General features: G+C 51.1%; 1 protein-coding gene across 4 annotated transcripts; it reads left to right on the top strand.

Moving 5' to 3' along the window:
- The first annotated feature begins 5,068 nt into the window (after positions 1–5,068).
- LOC128783254 (olfactory receptor 14A16-like) lies at positions 5,069–8,545 on the top strand. 4 transcript variants are annotated; one of them, XM_053933902.1, is made up of 2 exons: positions 5,069–5,334; positions 7,541–8,545. In XM_053933902.1, the coding sequence occupies exon 2, from the start codon at positions 7,564–7,566 to the stop codon at positions 8,491–8,493; it is 930 nt and encodes a 309-aa protein (XP_053789877.1). In that variant the 5' UTR covers positions 5,069–5,334; positions 7,541–7,563; the 3' UTR covers positions 8,494–8,545. The 4 variants fall into 4 exon arrangements, with proteins under 4 accessions (XP_053789877.1, XP_053789875.1, XP_053789876.1 ...); XM_053933900.1 differs by lacking the exon at positions 5,069–5,334 and adding an exon at positions 5,895–6,041; XM_053933901.1 differs by lacking the exon at positions 5,069–5,334 and adding an exon at positions 5,895–6,041 and having other exon boundaries at positions 7,209–8,545.
- The last annotated feature ends 6,756 nt before the right edge of the window (positions 8,546–15,301 follow it).

Raw genomic sequence — 15,301 nt, 5'->3', positions numbered from 1 at the left:
GACTGTCCCTGGAACTGGCCCTGAACGCCGCTTGCAATCCTGGAGAAGGCTGGTCACAGAGCAGGCAATCTCCAGGAGACGGTCAAGGATTGGACTCGCTGGTGTCCGTCCCTGTTCGGGGAGCCAGTTGCCAAGCCGTGGGGGCTTGTAGCCACTCGGCATGAAGCTCGGATAGCTGGTACATCTGAGGGTCCACCAGAAGAACGGGAGGGACACTCGGGCTGCTGAAATCCTGCTCGTTTATTGAAGGGTCGCAGAAGGGGCAAACAGGGAGACAACGAAGCAGAAGGGAGGTAGATTCCGAGAGCCCCGAAGGGCGGGGTGAGGATTCTTTTACTGCGTAGGGGTAGGAGGGTTTAGCATTCGAGGGTACAATCGGGAGAAGGCTAAAGGGAGGGGAAATATAACATTAACCAGTGGGGAAAAGGGAAAGGAGTGTTCTTGGTGGAAGAACCAAAGGAAAAATGTGGAACAGAGAAGATTCTAGGCTAAGGGGCAGTCTTGAACAATAACTTACAGGAGAGGAGGAGGGTACAATTCTCTTACAAAAGGCGGTGGAGAACTCATACAACTGCTGTTTCCCATGGCAACCCTAGACAGCCTTCCCCAACCGCTCCTCCTACAGATAAACATGGAGCCTTGCATCCACGAGGTTCCATGATGTCACAACTATCTCCTTGAATCTGGACAGTAACAATGGAGACTTGCTTCCACGAGGTTCCATGATGTCACAACTATCTCCTTGAATCTGGACAGTAACAATGGAGCCTTGGTTCCACGAGGTTCCGTGATGTCACAATGGTCTCCTTGGTTCTGGATGTGACAATGGAGACTTGGTTCCACGAGGTTCCATGATGTCACAATGGTCTCCTTGGTTCTGGCGGATAACAATGGAGCCTTGGTTCCATTGACTTCTATGATATCACAATTGTCCCCTTGATTTTGGAGGGTAGCAATGGAGCCTTGGTTCCACGAGGTTCCATGATGCCCCAATGGTCTCCTTGGTTCTGGAGTGTAACAATGGAGCCTTGGTTCCACGAGGTTCCATGATGTCACAGTTGTCTCCTTGATTCAGGACAGTAACATTGAATCCTTGGTTCCACGAGGTTCCAAGATGTCACGAGTATCTCCTTGGTTCTGGAGTGCAACAATGGTGCCTTGGTTCCAAGAGGTTCCATGATGTCACAATGGTCTGCTTTTTTCTGGACGGTAACAATGGTGCCTTGGTTCCATGAGGTTCCATGAGGTCACAAGTGTCTCCTTGGTTGTGGACGGTAGCAATGGAACCTTGGTTCCACGAGGTTCCATGACGTCACAAGGGTCTCCACGGTTCTGGATGGTAAAAATGAAGCCTTGCTTCCACGAGGTTCCATGATGTCACAATGGTCTCCACGGTTCTCGACGATAACAATGGAGCTTTGCTTCCACGAGGTTCCATGATGTCACAATGGTCTCCTCGGTTCTGTTTGGTAACAATGGAGCCTTGGTTCCACAAGGATCCATGTTGTCACAAGGGTCTCCTCGGTTCTGGATGGTAGCAATGGACCCTTGGTTCCACGAGGTTCCATGATGCCACAATTGTTTCCTTGGTTCTGGACATGAAAATGGAACCTTGGTTCTACGATGTTCCATGATGTCAGAATGGCCTCCTTGGTTCTGGAGTGTAACAATTGAGCCTTGGTTCCACGAGGTTCCATGATGTCACAATGGTCTCATTGTTTCTGAATGGTAAGAATGGAGCCTTGGTTCCACGAGGTTCCATGATGTCACAATGGTCTCCTTGGTACTGGGCATGAAAATCGAGCCTTGGTTCCACGAGGTTACATGATGTCACAATGGTCTCCTTAGTTCTGGACGGTAACAATGGAGCCTTGTTTCCACGAGGTTCCAAGATGTCACAAGGATCTCCTTGGTTCTTTCCAATAACAATGGAGTCTTGGTTCCATGAGATTACATGATGTCACAATGGTCTCCACAGCGCTGGACGGTAGCAACGAAGCCTGGGTTCCACGAGGTTTCATGATGTCACAAATATCTCCTTGCGTCTGGATGGTAAAAATGGAGCCTGGGTTCCACGTGGTTCCCTGATCTCACAATAGTCTCCTTTGTTCTGGAGGGTAACGATGGTTCCGTTGTTCCACGAGGTTCCATGATGTCACATGGATGTCCTGGGTTATGGACAGTAACAATGGAGCCTTGGTTCCAAGAGGTTCCATGATGTCAGAATGGTCTCTTTGGTTCTGGACGGTAACAATGGAGCCTTGGTTCCACGAAGTTCCATGATGTCAAAATGGTCTCCTTTGTTCTCGACTGTTAACAATGGAGCCTTGGTTCCACGAGGTGCCATGATGTCACAATTGTCTCCACGGCTCTGGATGTTAACAATGGAGTCTTGCTTCCACGAGGTTCCATGGTGTCACAATGGTCTCCTTGGTTCTGGACAGTAACAATGGAGCCTTGGTTGCACGAGTTTCCATGATGTCACAATGGTCTCCTCGGTTCTGTACGGTAATGATGGAGCCGGGGTTCCACGAGGCTCCATGATGTCACATTGGTCTCCTCGGTTTTGGAGTGTAACAATGGAGCCTTGGTTCCACGAGGTTTCATGATGTCACAATGGTCTCCTTAGTTCTGGAAGGTAACAATGGGGCCTTGGTTCTACGACGTTCCATGTTGTCAAAATTGTCTCCTTACCTCTGGACGTGACAATGGAGCCTTCGTTCCACGAGGTTCCATGATGTCACAATGGTCTCCTTTGTTCTGGACGATAACAATGAATCCGTGGCTACACGAGGTTCCATGATGTCACAATTGTCGCCTTGGTTTTGGAGTGTAACAGTGGAGCCTTGGTTCCACGAGGTTACATGATGTCACAATGGTCGCCTTGATTATGGAGGGTAACAATGGAGCCTTGGTTCCACGAGGTTCCATGATGTCACATTGGTCTCCACGGTTCTGGATGTGAAAATGGAGACTTTGTTCCACGAGGTTCCTTGATGTCACAATGGTCTCCTTTGTTCTGGACGGTAACAATGGAGCCTTGGTTCCATGATGTTCCATGATGTCCCAAAGGTCTCCTTGGTTCTTGACTGTTAACACTGGAGCCTTCGTTCCACGAGGTTCCATGATGTCCCAAGGGTCTCCTTCCTCCAGGAGGGTAACAATGGAGCCTTTGTTCCTCGAGGTTCCATGATGTCACAATGGTCTCCTCAGTTGTGGACGGTAACAATGGAGGCTTGGTTCCACGAGCTTCCATGATGTCAAAATGGTCTCCTTGGTTCTGGACGGTAACAATGGGGCCTTGGTTCCACGAGGTTCCATGATATTACAATGTTCTCATTTGTTCTCTATTGTAAGAATGGAGCCTTGGTTCTACGAGGTTCCATGATGTCACAATTGTATCCTTTGTTTTGGAGGGTAATAATGGAGGCTTGGTTCCACGAGGTTCCATGATGTCACAATAGTATCCTTTGTTTTGGCGGGTAACAATGGAGCCTTGATTCTACGAGGTTCCATGATTTCAGAATTGTGTCCTTTGTTTTGGAGGGTAAGAATGGAGCCTTGGTTCCACGAGGTCCCATGATTTCACAAGGGTCTTCTCATTTCTGGAGGGTAAAAATGGAGCTGTGTTCCACGAGGTTCCATGATGTCACAGTGGTCTCCTCGTTTATGGATAGTAAAATTTCAGCCTTGCTTCCATGAGCTTCCATGAAGTCACTGTGGCCTCCTTGCTTCTGGAGGGTAAGAATGGAGCCTTGGTTCCACGAGGTTCCATGATCTCACAATGGTATCCTAGATTTTGGACGGTAGCAATGGAGCCTTGGTCCCACGAGGTTCCATGGTGTCACAATGGTCTCCACGGATATGGTTTGGATCAATGGAGCCTTGGTTCCACCAGGTTCCTGGATGTCACAATACTCTCCTTGGTTTTCGTGGGTATTATTGGAGCCTTGGTTCCACGACTTTCCATGATGTCACAATGCTCTTAGGGTTCTGGATGGTAAAAATGGAGCCTTAGTTCCACGAAGTTCCATGATGTCACAATGGTCTCCTCGGTTCTGGACGGTAACAATGGAGGCTTGGTTCCAGTAGGTTCCATGATGTCACAATGGTCTCCTTGTTTCCGGACGGAAAGAATGGAGCCTTGGTTCCACGAGGTTCCATGATGTCACAATGGTCTCTTTAATTCTGGACGGTAACTATGGGTGTTTGGTTCCACGAGGTTCCATGATGTCACAATGGCCTCCTTGATTTTGGAGGGTAGCAATGGAGCCTTGGGTCCACAAGGTTCCATGATGTCACAATGGTCTCCTCAGTTCTGTAAGGTAACAGTGGATCCTTGGTTCCACGAGGTTCCATAATGTCAGAATATTCTCCTTTGTTCTGGATGGTAACAATGGAGACTTGGTTCGATGAGGTTCCTGGATTTTACAATGGTCTCCTTCATTCTGGACGGTAATAATGGAGCCTTGGTTCCATGAGGTTCCATGATGTCCCAATGGTCTCTTTATTTCTGGACGGTAACAATGGGGGCTTCGTTTCATGAGGTTCCATGATGTCACAATCGTATCCTTGGTTTTCGAGGGTAAAAATGGAGCCTGGGTTCCACTAGGTTCCATGATGTCACAATGGTCTTCTTGGTTCTGGAGGATAACAATGGAGCCTTGGTTCCACAAGGTTCCATGATGTCACAATGGTCTCTTTAATTCTGGGCAGTAACAATGGGGGCTTGGTTCCATGAGGTTCCATTATGTCACTAGTGTGTCCATGGTTCCAGATGGAAAGAATGGAGCCTTGGTTCCAAGAGGCTCAATGATGTCACAATGGTCTCCTAGATTTTGGACGGTAGCAATGGAGCCTTGGTCCCACGAGGTTCCATGATGTCACAATGGTCTCCTTGGTTCTGGATGATTACAATGGAGCCTTGGTTCCACGAGGTTCCATGATGTCACAATCGTCTTCATGTTTCCGGATGGAAAGGATGGAGCCTTAGTTCCAGATGTTCCATGATGTCACAATGGTCTCCTTGGTTCTGGGTGGTAACAATGGAGCCTTGGTTTCACAAGGTTCCATGATGTGGAAATTGTATTTTTAGTTTTGGAGGTTAACAATGGAGCCTTTGTTCCACAAAGTTTCATGATTGCCGAGCCATGGGGGCTTGTAGCCACTCGGCACGGAGCTCGGATAGCTGGTACATCTGAGGGTCCACCAGAAGAACGGGAGGGACACTCGGGCTGCTGAAATCCTGCTCGTTTATTGAAGGGTCGCAGAAGGGGCAGACAGGGAGACAACGAAGCAGAAGGGAGGCAGATTCCGAGAGCCCCGAGGGGCGGGGTGAGGATTCTTTTACTGCGTAGGGGTAGGAGGGTTTAGCATTCGAGGGTACAATCGGGAGAAGGCTAAAGGGAGGGGAAATATAACATTAACCAGTGGGGAAAAGGGAAAGGAGTGTTCTTGGTGGAAGAACCAAAGGGAAAACGTGGAACGGAGAAGATTCTAGGCTAAGGGGCAGACTTGAACTATAACTGACAGGACAGGGGGAGGGTACAATTCTCTTACAAAAGGGGGTGGAGAACTCATACAACTGCTGTTTCCCATGGCAACCCTAGACTGCCTTCCCCAACCCCTCCTCCTACAGAGAGGTTTCTGCAGCTCCCTCTCAGGGCCTGATGTTCAGGGCCTGAGCACAAAGCCCCAGAGGCTCATTCAAGTCCTTGTGCTGTGTCTGTGCTGCTGAGCTGGGCCAGGCTCCTGGCACAGAGGGTGATCCTGGCAACCAAGAAGAGCTTCAAAAGCACATTTCTCTGGATGAGCAGCTCTTCTCCCAGCCCAGCAGGGCTAGGGCACTGCCTGCAGCCTGCCCGGGCACAGCCCAGAGGCACAGAGATCTTCAATCAGTCAGGGCTGGGAAGGTGCTGAGAAGTGCCTGGGGCAGAATCACTGCCAGCCCTTGGCACAGGAACCTCTGGCTGCAGGACAAGGCAGCTGCAGCTCCTGCAGTGATCTCCTCAAGCTGGAACATCCCAATGCCCACAGACCCTGTGAGTACAACTCTGAGTATTTCTGGTGCAGGCCAGGTGAAATGCTCATGAAGCTCTGACATGCTGAGGGGTTCTGATCAGTCACAGAATATTTCCAGGACAAGGATTTGATAAAAATTAGGAGATTTCCAAAGACTTTGTATTCAGTTTCCTAATATTCCAGGATGGCAGGGAGGGATGGATGAATATTAAATGTTGATTATGAATTATTGATTATTAATTTTGTCAAGTGCCGGAGACATCTGAGCTGTTACTTTTAGTGATGTACAGGTTCACAGTACATCCCTAATGTGCTTGCAGCCACTCTGCCCATGGACAGCAGCAGCATCACATTTGCTGGAGCCATCAGGCTCAGTCTGAGCTCTCCTTTCTCCAAGCTGCAAACAGAAGCTGCCCCCAGCCAGTGCCCTGCAAACAGGCAGGGTTCTGTCAGGCCAAGGAGAGTGCACAGAGATTTGGGGTCTGTGAGTGCTGGCACGGAGAGATCAGGCAGAGGGAAACACCTGCAGGAGGAAAATCTCCAGGAAGCAGAGAGGAGATCAGGCAAGGAGAGAAAACAAAACCCAGAAGTGCTGTGGCAGGCAGAGTTTAGAGATGTGCAGAGGATCCCCTCCAGTGAAGCCCCTCCCTCTGCACAAGCCCCCTCCCTCCTGTGCCCCCAGCCAAGCCTCTGCCCTCAGGGCCGGGGCTCCAAGGCGTGCAGCCCCTCCTGTGCAGGCAGAGCTGCAGCAGAGCCGTGGGGCAGCTCTGCAGCCCCGGGCCCAGTTCCCTCTGCAGAGCACAGGGCTGGGAGCAGCTGCCCGGCACTGGGGGCTCTGGCAGGGGGCACAGCTGGCTCAGGGTGACACAGCTGTCCCCAGGGCCCAGCTCTGGGCAATGCTGGCAGTGCAGCCAGGGAAGGAGCTGCATCTCCCTTCATCCAATGCCATCAGAAGGATTCTTGGAAGTCTCCCTGAGATTTCAGTCCAAGCTGGGAGCTCCAATCCAGGATGCAAACCTGTCCTAGAGCATCTCTGAGTTATAAGATTGATGGGGAAAGACAGAGGTGTTGTGACACTGAAAATGCTGCTGGATCGGTAAAATGAGCAATGTGAGTCCTTGGCTACAAATGTGGAGCTGGGCTGTGGTGGCTCCATCTGCTCTCCACTGTACCTGGGGGTTTTTTAGGGAAAATGTGGGAAGCTGATCAACCTCCCCCAGAGAATGGTTAAAGCCCAGAGAAACTCAGAACAGGTGAGAAGGACAGACCATCTCCCCTCACTCCCCACTCTCCACTTTCACAGAACTTGCTCTTTTCTCCCTGACGGCAGCAGAAATGCTGAGGGTTTCTGACATCCAAGAACACCAGGACAAATATAGGGGAGCTTGTGAAGAAAACCCCAGAACTCTTGAACAAAGAAGTGTGTCTCTGTATTCCTGGGCAGGGTGTATGGGAAATGGCTTTGATTTTGGTTACAGGTATCTCCTCTAACTCTTCCCTGTCCTTTCTCCATGAACAGGTCCCCCTGTGCAGCCACAGCAAATGTCCAACAGCAGCTCCATCAGCCACTTCCTCCTGCTGGCACTGGCAGAGACGCGGCAGCTGCAGCTCCTGCACTTCTGCCTCTTGCTGGGCATCTCCCTGGCTGCCCTCCTGGGCAACGGCCTCATCATCAGCGCCGGAGCCTGCGGCCACCACCTGCACACGCCCATGTTCTTCTTCCTGCTCAACCTGGCCCTCAGCCACCTGGGCTCCATCTGCACCACTGTCCCCAAAGCCATGCACAACTCCCTCTGGGACACCAGCACCATCTCCTACTCAGCATGTGCTGCTCAGCTGTTTCTGTTTCTCTTCATCTCAGCAGAGTTTTCCGTTCTCACCATCATGTGCTACGACCGCTACGTGTCCATCTGCAAACCCCTGCACTACGGGACCCTCCTGGGCAGCAGAGCTTGTGCCCACATGGCAGCAGCTGCCTGGGCCACTGCCTTTCTCAATGCTCTGCTGCTCACGGCCAATACATTTTCCCTGCCCCTGTGCCAGGACAATGCCCTGGGCCAGTTCTTCTGTGAAATCCCACACATCCTCCAGCTCTCCTGTTCCAAATCCTACCTAAGAGAATTTGGGCTCATTGTGTTTCCCATTTCTTTTCTATTTGGCTGCTTTGTGTTCATTGTTTTCTCCTATGTGCAGATCTTCAGGGCTGTGCTGAGGATCCCCTCTGAGCAAGGATGGCACAAAGCCTTTTCCGCCTGCCTCCCTCACCTGGCTGTGGTCTCCCTGTTCCTCAGTACCGGCACATTTGCCTACCTGAAGCCCCTCTCCATTTCCTCCCCATCCCTGGATCTGGCCCTGTCAGTTCTGTACTCGGTGGTGCCTCCAGCCCTGAACCCCCTCCTCTACAGCCTGAGGAATTCAGAGCTCAAGGCTGCACCGTGGAGACTGATGACTGGACCATTTCAGAAACAGTAGACTTATGGCCTATTCCCCAAATCACATCAAATAAAAGTAATCTTTGATTCTTCTTGTTGGTTTCGTTTTGGAGGTTCGTTTTCTTTGTTTTTCTTTTTCAATATCGTCCACAAAGCAATGTCTTTGTTTGTGCCATTTCTCATTTTGTTTCTCTCCACCTTCCCTGCAGCCACAGACTGTGTCAATGAGGGGCTGTGCTCTCGGTGGCTTTAAAGGAACTCAAGGATCTCCCAGCAGGGTTTTCTGCAGAGCTGTCCTTTTGTTGCCTTCTCTGGAGCTGCAGCAGCAATGTCTGTGTGCAGAGCTGGGGGCAGATCAGTGCTGGCACAGCAGCTGTGCCCAGCAGCAGCAGCAGCACTTGGTGTTGCCAGTGCTGCTCCCGTGGCCCTGCCCCGCTGCCCTGGTGGCCCTGGTGTTGCTGCAGGGCCTGAGTGCTCTCGGGGCCGGGCACAGTCCTGGGGGTGGCAGTGCCGGGGCTGCAGCAGGGACAGGCCATGGGCACTGCTGGGGCAGCGCTGACGCCTCAGGCCAGGGCCTGGGGGCTCCAGGCTCCTTGCCCAGGCTCTCTCAAGAACACGGCCAGGCCAAGGCTCAGCACAGAAAACCCCCGTCAGCAGCCCCAGGCTGGCCGTGGGCAGGCTGGGGGCAAACAGCACGGCTGGTGCTCTGCCAGGGCCCTGGGGGAGACGGGAAGGAGCAGCAGAGCAGGGGCTGATCCATCCCCAGTGCGCTGGACAGCCCAGGGCAGCGTCCCAGAGCGTCCTCATGGAGCTGCCAACAACATCCCCCCTCTGCAGCCCTGGCCTCTCCCCCAGCTCACACAGGTGCCCCATCCTTGCAGGCACAGACACGGCAGCGCTGGCTCAGGAGCCCCTGTTTGCATTGCACACTGCAGGCAGGAGCATCCCGTGCTGCTGCTGTGGGGACATGAACCTGAGGGAGCACAAATGCCATCAGCCCCTGGGGCCAGGAAGGGCTGGGGGACACCAGGGAAACCACTCAGCTTTGTCCTGGCCTCTGCACTCAGCCAGAAAGTTTGTTCCCATCAGCTGGGAGTTCCCTGTCCCACTGCAGACGCTGTTGCTCAGAGCCAGGGCTGCCTGGCAGCCACCCCCAAACTGCCCTGAGCATTTCCTTGGCTTTACCTTTACTTTCTTTACTCTTCCTTCTACAAATTTCTTTCTCTTGCCCACCCCTGTTCCCTGCCCTGCACACAGCCCATCCCTGTTTGCCCTCTCCTCTCTGGCCCCACTCCCCATTTCAGTTCCTGACTTGGCACCATGGGAACGTCCCTTGGGGAGCAGGATATCCCACAAGTGCTGCAGGAATTGTCTGCAGGCTCCTGCACTGCCTCGTGCTGCTCCCTTGCCAGAGGCAGCCCAGGCCAGGGGGGCACATCTGGGCTGCTGTGTCTGCCTGTGGGGCTCCCTGTTCTGGGCAAGGAGGGGCTGGAGAGGCTCTGCAGGACTGACAGGATGGGCTTTGGGGCTGTGAGGAGAAGCTGAGGGACCTGGGCTGCTGCAGCTTCTGAAGAGGAGGCCCAGGGCTCCTCCTGCAACTGCTCCAAGGGTGCTTGCAGAGAATCACAGAACCAGCCAGGCTACAAAAGACCTTGAAGATCATCAAGTCCAACCCGTGCCCTGACACCACCTTGTCTCCCCTGAGCCTTCTATTCTCCAGGATAAACAACCCCAGCTCCCTCAGCTGCTCCTCACAGGACTCGTGTGGCAGAGCCCGCACCAGCCTTGTTGCCCTTCTCTGGACACGCTCCAGCCCCTCCCTGTCCTTCCTAAATTGGGGGCCCAGAACTGGACACAGCACTCCAGGTGCTGCCCAACCAGTGCCCAGTACAGGGGAAGAATCACTGCCCTGCTCCTGCTGGCCACACCATTCCTGATCCAGGCCAGGAGCCATTGGCCTTCTTGGCCACCTGGGCACACTGCTGGCTCATGTCCAGCCTGCTGTCCATCAGTGCCCCCAGGTCCCTTTCTGCCTGGCTGCTGTCCAGCCGCTCTGTCCCCAGCCTGCAGCACTGGAGGGGTTTTTGTGGCCAAAGTGCAGGACCCGGCACTTGGTCTTGTTAAACCTCACCTTGTTGGACCTGGATCCAGCCTGTCCAGGCCCCTCTGCAGAGCCCTCCTACCCTCCAGCACATCCACACTCACAGCCAGCTTGGTGTCATCTGCAAATTTCCTGATGGTGGATTCAGTCCCCTCATGCAGATCATCAATGCAGACATTGAAATCCACGCTGGCTGGCTCTGATCCCTCGGCCATCCTGTGGGTGCCCTGTGATGGCACTCAGGGTGATCTGTTCCAGAACCTTGCCGGGCACCGAGGTCAGGCTGACAGGCCTGCAGTTCCCCAGATCCTCCTTCCAGCCCTTCTTGGGGATGGGCTCACACTGGCACCTCCAGTCCTCTGGGGCCTCCCTGGTGAGCCAGGACTGATGAGAAATGATGGAGAGCAGCTTGGGGAGCTCATCCACCAGCTCCCTCATCCCCCTAGGATGGATCCCATCTGGTGCCAGAGACACCTGTGAGCATCTGAGTGGCTCAGCAGGTCCCCAGCTGCTCCCTCCTGGATTCCAGGGAGCTGTTCTGCTCCCTGTCCCCGTCCACCAGCTCAGGAGAACACTTGTCCTGAGCATGACCTGTCCTGATGTTGAATAATGGGGCAAAGAAGGCGGGTCAAGTTAAGCAGCTCAGCTTTTCCTTATCTTTAGTTACTTTATTTCCCACTGCATCCAATAAAGAGTAGAAGTTCTGCTTATCCCTCCTTTTGCTATTAGTTTATTTTTAAAACACTTGTTATTCTTTTTCACAGAAGTGGCCAGCTTAAGCTCTAATTGACCTTTCACCACTCTACTTTCTGCACGACCTAACAACATCCTGAAAGATTTCCTGACATGCCTGATCTTCTCTCCAAGGTTGATGCACCCTCTTTTTTCCTGAGTTCCCAACAAAGCTCCATGCACAGACAGAACAGTCCTTTTTCCTCGCTGGCTCAACTTGGGCACAGAGGGACAGGCTGCTCCTTCCCCCTTAGGATTTCTTTCTTGAGATGTGTCCATCCTTCCTGGACCTCTTTGTTTTTAAGGGCTGTTTCCCTGAAAAAATCAGTACTTGATTCGCTACTCTCCAAATCTGCATCCTGAATAAGCCCAGGTCTGCCCTCCGTAATTCCTGTGTAGAAGTTTGGTTGATGCCCCTCCTTCTTTCACAGAACATTGAAAACTTGATTATTTCATGGTCACTGTGTCCCAGGCAGCCTCTGAGCACCACATTTGCCACCAGCCCTTCTCTGTTTGTGAACAGCAGGAGACAGAGCTTTCCTTGGACGTGGGAGTTACCAAAAATTCGGTAAAACAGAAAACTCCTTAACCCCAATGTAGCAATAGGAAGCAGCATTCTTTATTCAGCTGGATGCACAGGGGATAGCTCCTCCCAAAGCCAAGCATGCTGAGTGCAGGAGAGTTTCTGTCCATATTCTGTATTTTGCACACATATTCATTGATTGTCTGGGACTAAACACACAGATGATAATCATTTCCCCAAAATCATGAACACATTTCCCCTCCCATTTTTTGCATGCATTTTTTTGTCCTGGGGGGTCTCTCTGGTGGTCCCTGGTGGTCGTGGACCCCAATGTTCCCGTCAGCCTGGCTGAGCTGGCAGGACACTGAGGCTGGTGAATTTCAGTTCCCCTTCTCACACAATGGGCATTGTGTGCTTTCCATAGGCCCGGGGTTTTGCAGAACGAGCATTGTGTGTGCTCAGCAGGTGGAGACAATTTATCATCTGGGAACATGAGGCCACAGAGTGGGATATGACACCACAGAGTGGGTTATGTGAGGTCATCACACAACTATGGTATCATAGGCTGTCTCTGTGACATCACAGAGTCAGCTGTGACATCACAGGGCAGAGGTCTGACATCACAGAGCAGGCTATGACATCACAGAACAGGCTGTGACATTAGAGACCAGCTGTGTGACATTCGAGAAACGTAGAGGAATTTCTTATGGAACAAGGGCATGATATCCTTGATGGCATTTCTTTGCAGGAACTGGACAACCCTGGCCTGCAGATTACGGAGATACTTTAGTTACTTGAGAAGTATTTAGGACATCCTTGGAAAGACAATAAGCTTTGTATGAATACAATAGTCTATGCTGGATGCTGAAAACTGTCACGTACTATAACCTGATCAGACGCTTGTAGTAAAACAGCCAATCAATAAGTGACTTGTAGATGTAATCATATGACCTTAACCAATGAATGTTAATTAGCTATTGTATGATGTAAGGCAGTAAGGTATAAAATATGGATAAATTAGACCATAAAGGAGGATGACATCTAGCCATAATGGTTTGAGTGTCATTACTCCGGCCGGCTCTCCGTGGGACCCCCTTCATACTGGCACCATGAACAGGGACTCCTTTGCTTAAATGCAGATCACTTAAATGCGGAAGGCTCCCAAGCATCAGGTAAGCACCTGATTTGGGAGCCGGAGAGCTGGAGGCAGGAGAGGCCTGGTAGGCAAACGCAAGAGCAGAGTCCGGAGCTTGAGCGGCCGATCAAGCCCCGGCCAAGGTAAGACCAGGATGGAATTAGACGCGGCAGTTAAATTACTGACAACTATCCTCTCAAAGAGAGGTGAGGACACCAAAGAAGAAGAAGTAATAGCCCTGATAAAATGGGCATGTAAAAAAGGAAAGCTTTCTGAACCTGCCCTGCTCTTTAGTGAATCTGAGTGGCAAGAGGTAGGAAACTACCTCCGGGACATCAGGATAGAAGGTGGAAAAAATGGAAAAGAAGCAAGGGAGTTAGGAGTTACTTGGAAATCTATCACCAGTACATCAGAGACTATGAAAGCTGAGAAAAAGGTAGCTGCCGCAGCCATTGAGGATTTGGGAGGCGATGTGAGTGGAGCAAAGCAACAAGTTCCTTCCAAGCCATCACGTCTCGCTAACATTTTTGGAGTAGGAAAGGTCCTCATGAAAGGAATCTCTGCCCCTGTTTGCTCTAATTTGCAAGAGTTGCTAAATAATCCATCACAAAAAGAGGAGGTTGCCCCATCAGAGTCTGCTGCAGCTGGTCAAAAATTAGAAAAAGTAACTGATCCCCCTTCAAGAGAAGCCAGAGATATGGAAGCAGTGCCTGAAGCAGCAGAAATAGAAGAAATTCCTGAGGCGGTGGGTGATGCAAGGCCGAAAAAAGCAGCTTCAGCTTGCGGGCAGAAAGGAAAAGAAAAGAATGCTGCCCTTCCCTGCGCCCTCCTTTGCCTGACATAGCATCAGACGAATCTCTGGATATGGTGTGTTTTTCACACTGGACCTTAATCAAAGACCATATCCGAAAATGCAACTGAAAAAGGGCAGTCAACAAATTAGTTTAGAACCATTACTAGACTCTGGAGCAGATGTCACCATCATTAATCAACATATGTGGCCTCGGACATGGGAATTACAATCTCCAGTTGCCCAAGCAGTGGGGGTGGGAGGAGCAAAAGCACCAAAACAAAGTAAAGGCTTAATTAATTTGCAGTTTGAAGGCGGCCAAACAATTGTAATTAAACCTTATGTAATGCAACTTCCACACAGTTTACCAGGATTGATTGGACGGGATGTTTTGTCACAACCGGGACTGGTCCTGACAGCAGAGCAGCATTTTGTGCCACGGCCACTGGGCGGCAGCCGCCCATTCTAAAAATTACATGGTTAACTGAAAAGCCAGTGTGGGTAGACCAGTGGCCGATGACCTCAGAAAGGCTGTGCATTGCAGAAGAGTTAGTGCAGGAACAGCTAAAAGCAGGTCACATTCAACCTTCCACAAGCCCGTGGAACACTCCTGTATTTGTCATCCTGAAAAAATCTGGCAAGTGGCGACTTTTGCGTGATTTACGAAAAGTTAATGATCACATGTTAGGTATGGGTGCACTGCAAAGTGGCCTTCCTGCTCCTACAGTGATCCCACAAAATTAGCAAATAATAATAATAATAGACTTAAAGGATTGCTTTTTCACAATTCCTTTACACCCTGATGATACACAGAGGTTTGCATTTACTCTGCCATCTGTCAACCGTGCAGCCCCTGCCAAACACTATCAATGGGTAGTTTTACCCCAGGGGTCCAGAAAGAGTCCAAGTATGTGTCAAATCTTTGTGGATTGGGCACTTCAGCCTGTGCGAAAGCGATGGTCTCACATGCTCATTTATCACCACATGGATGATATTTTGTTTGCTGCTGAAAGTGATTTAACAGATAGTGAATTCGAGTGGATCATCAACCATTTGCACTCCTGTGGACTGACTGTCACCCCTGAAAAGGTCCAGCCTTCTGTACCATGGAAATACCTGGGTTGGCTCATCTGGGACGCTCAGATCAGGCCACAAAAGGTAACCATCACTGCACAGATCGGTACCCTGCATGATGCTCAAAGGCTTTTGGGAGACGTACAATGGGTTCGTAATCTAGTTGGCATCACCAGTGATGACCTCCTCCCCTTCCAGTCTTGGCTGCATGGCACCGAGGCACAAAGACCCCGCACCCGTTCACCAGAACAACAGGCTGCCCTGGATGCAGTAGCTCGTAAGATTCAAACAGGATGGAGTAATCGCCGACTGCCAGATCAGCCATTATCTCTTCTGATCTGCAACGCCACCACTTCTCCCCTTGCCATTACCCTACAATGGCAAAAGAAAAAGGGGGAGGACACGGCCATCATTCTTGAGTGGGTGTTTTTGCCAATGCAACTATGGCATCGTATTTCGTGTCGGTCAGAAGCATTAGCAGCTTTGGTAAGGA

This window comes from Vidua chalybeata, unplaced genomic scaffold, assembly GCF_026979565.1.
Source record: "Vidua chalybeata isolate OUT-0048 unplaced genomic scaffold, bVidCha1 merged haplotype W_reject_6, whole genome shotgun sequence".
Taxonomy (NCBI): domain Eukaryota; kingdom Metazoa; phylum Chordata; class Aves; order Passeriformes; family Viduidae; genus Vidua; species Vidua chalybeata.
Note: the sequence above shows the minus strand (reverse complement) of the source record. Positions and strands in the feature narration are given on the sequence as shown.

Excerpts from the sequence above, each read along its gene's own strand:
- LOC128783254 (XM_053933902.1), top strand. The coding sequence starts at position 7,564 with ATGTCCAACAGCAGCTCCATCAGCCACTTCCTCCTGCTGGCACTGGCA.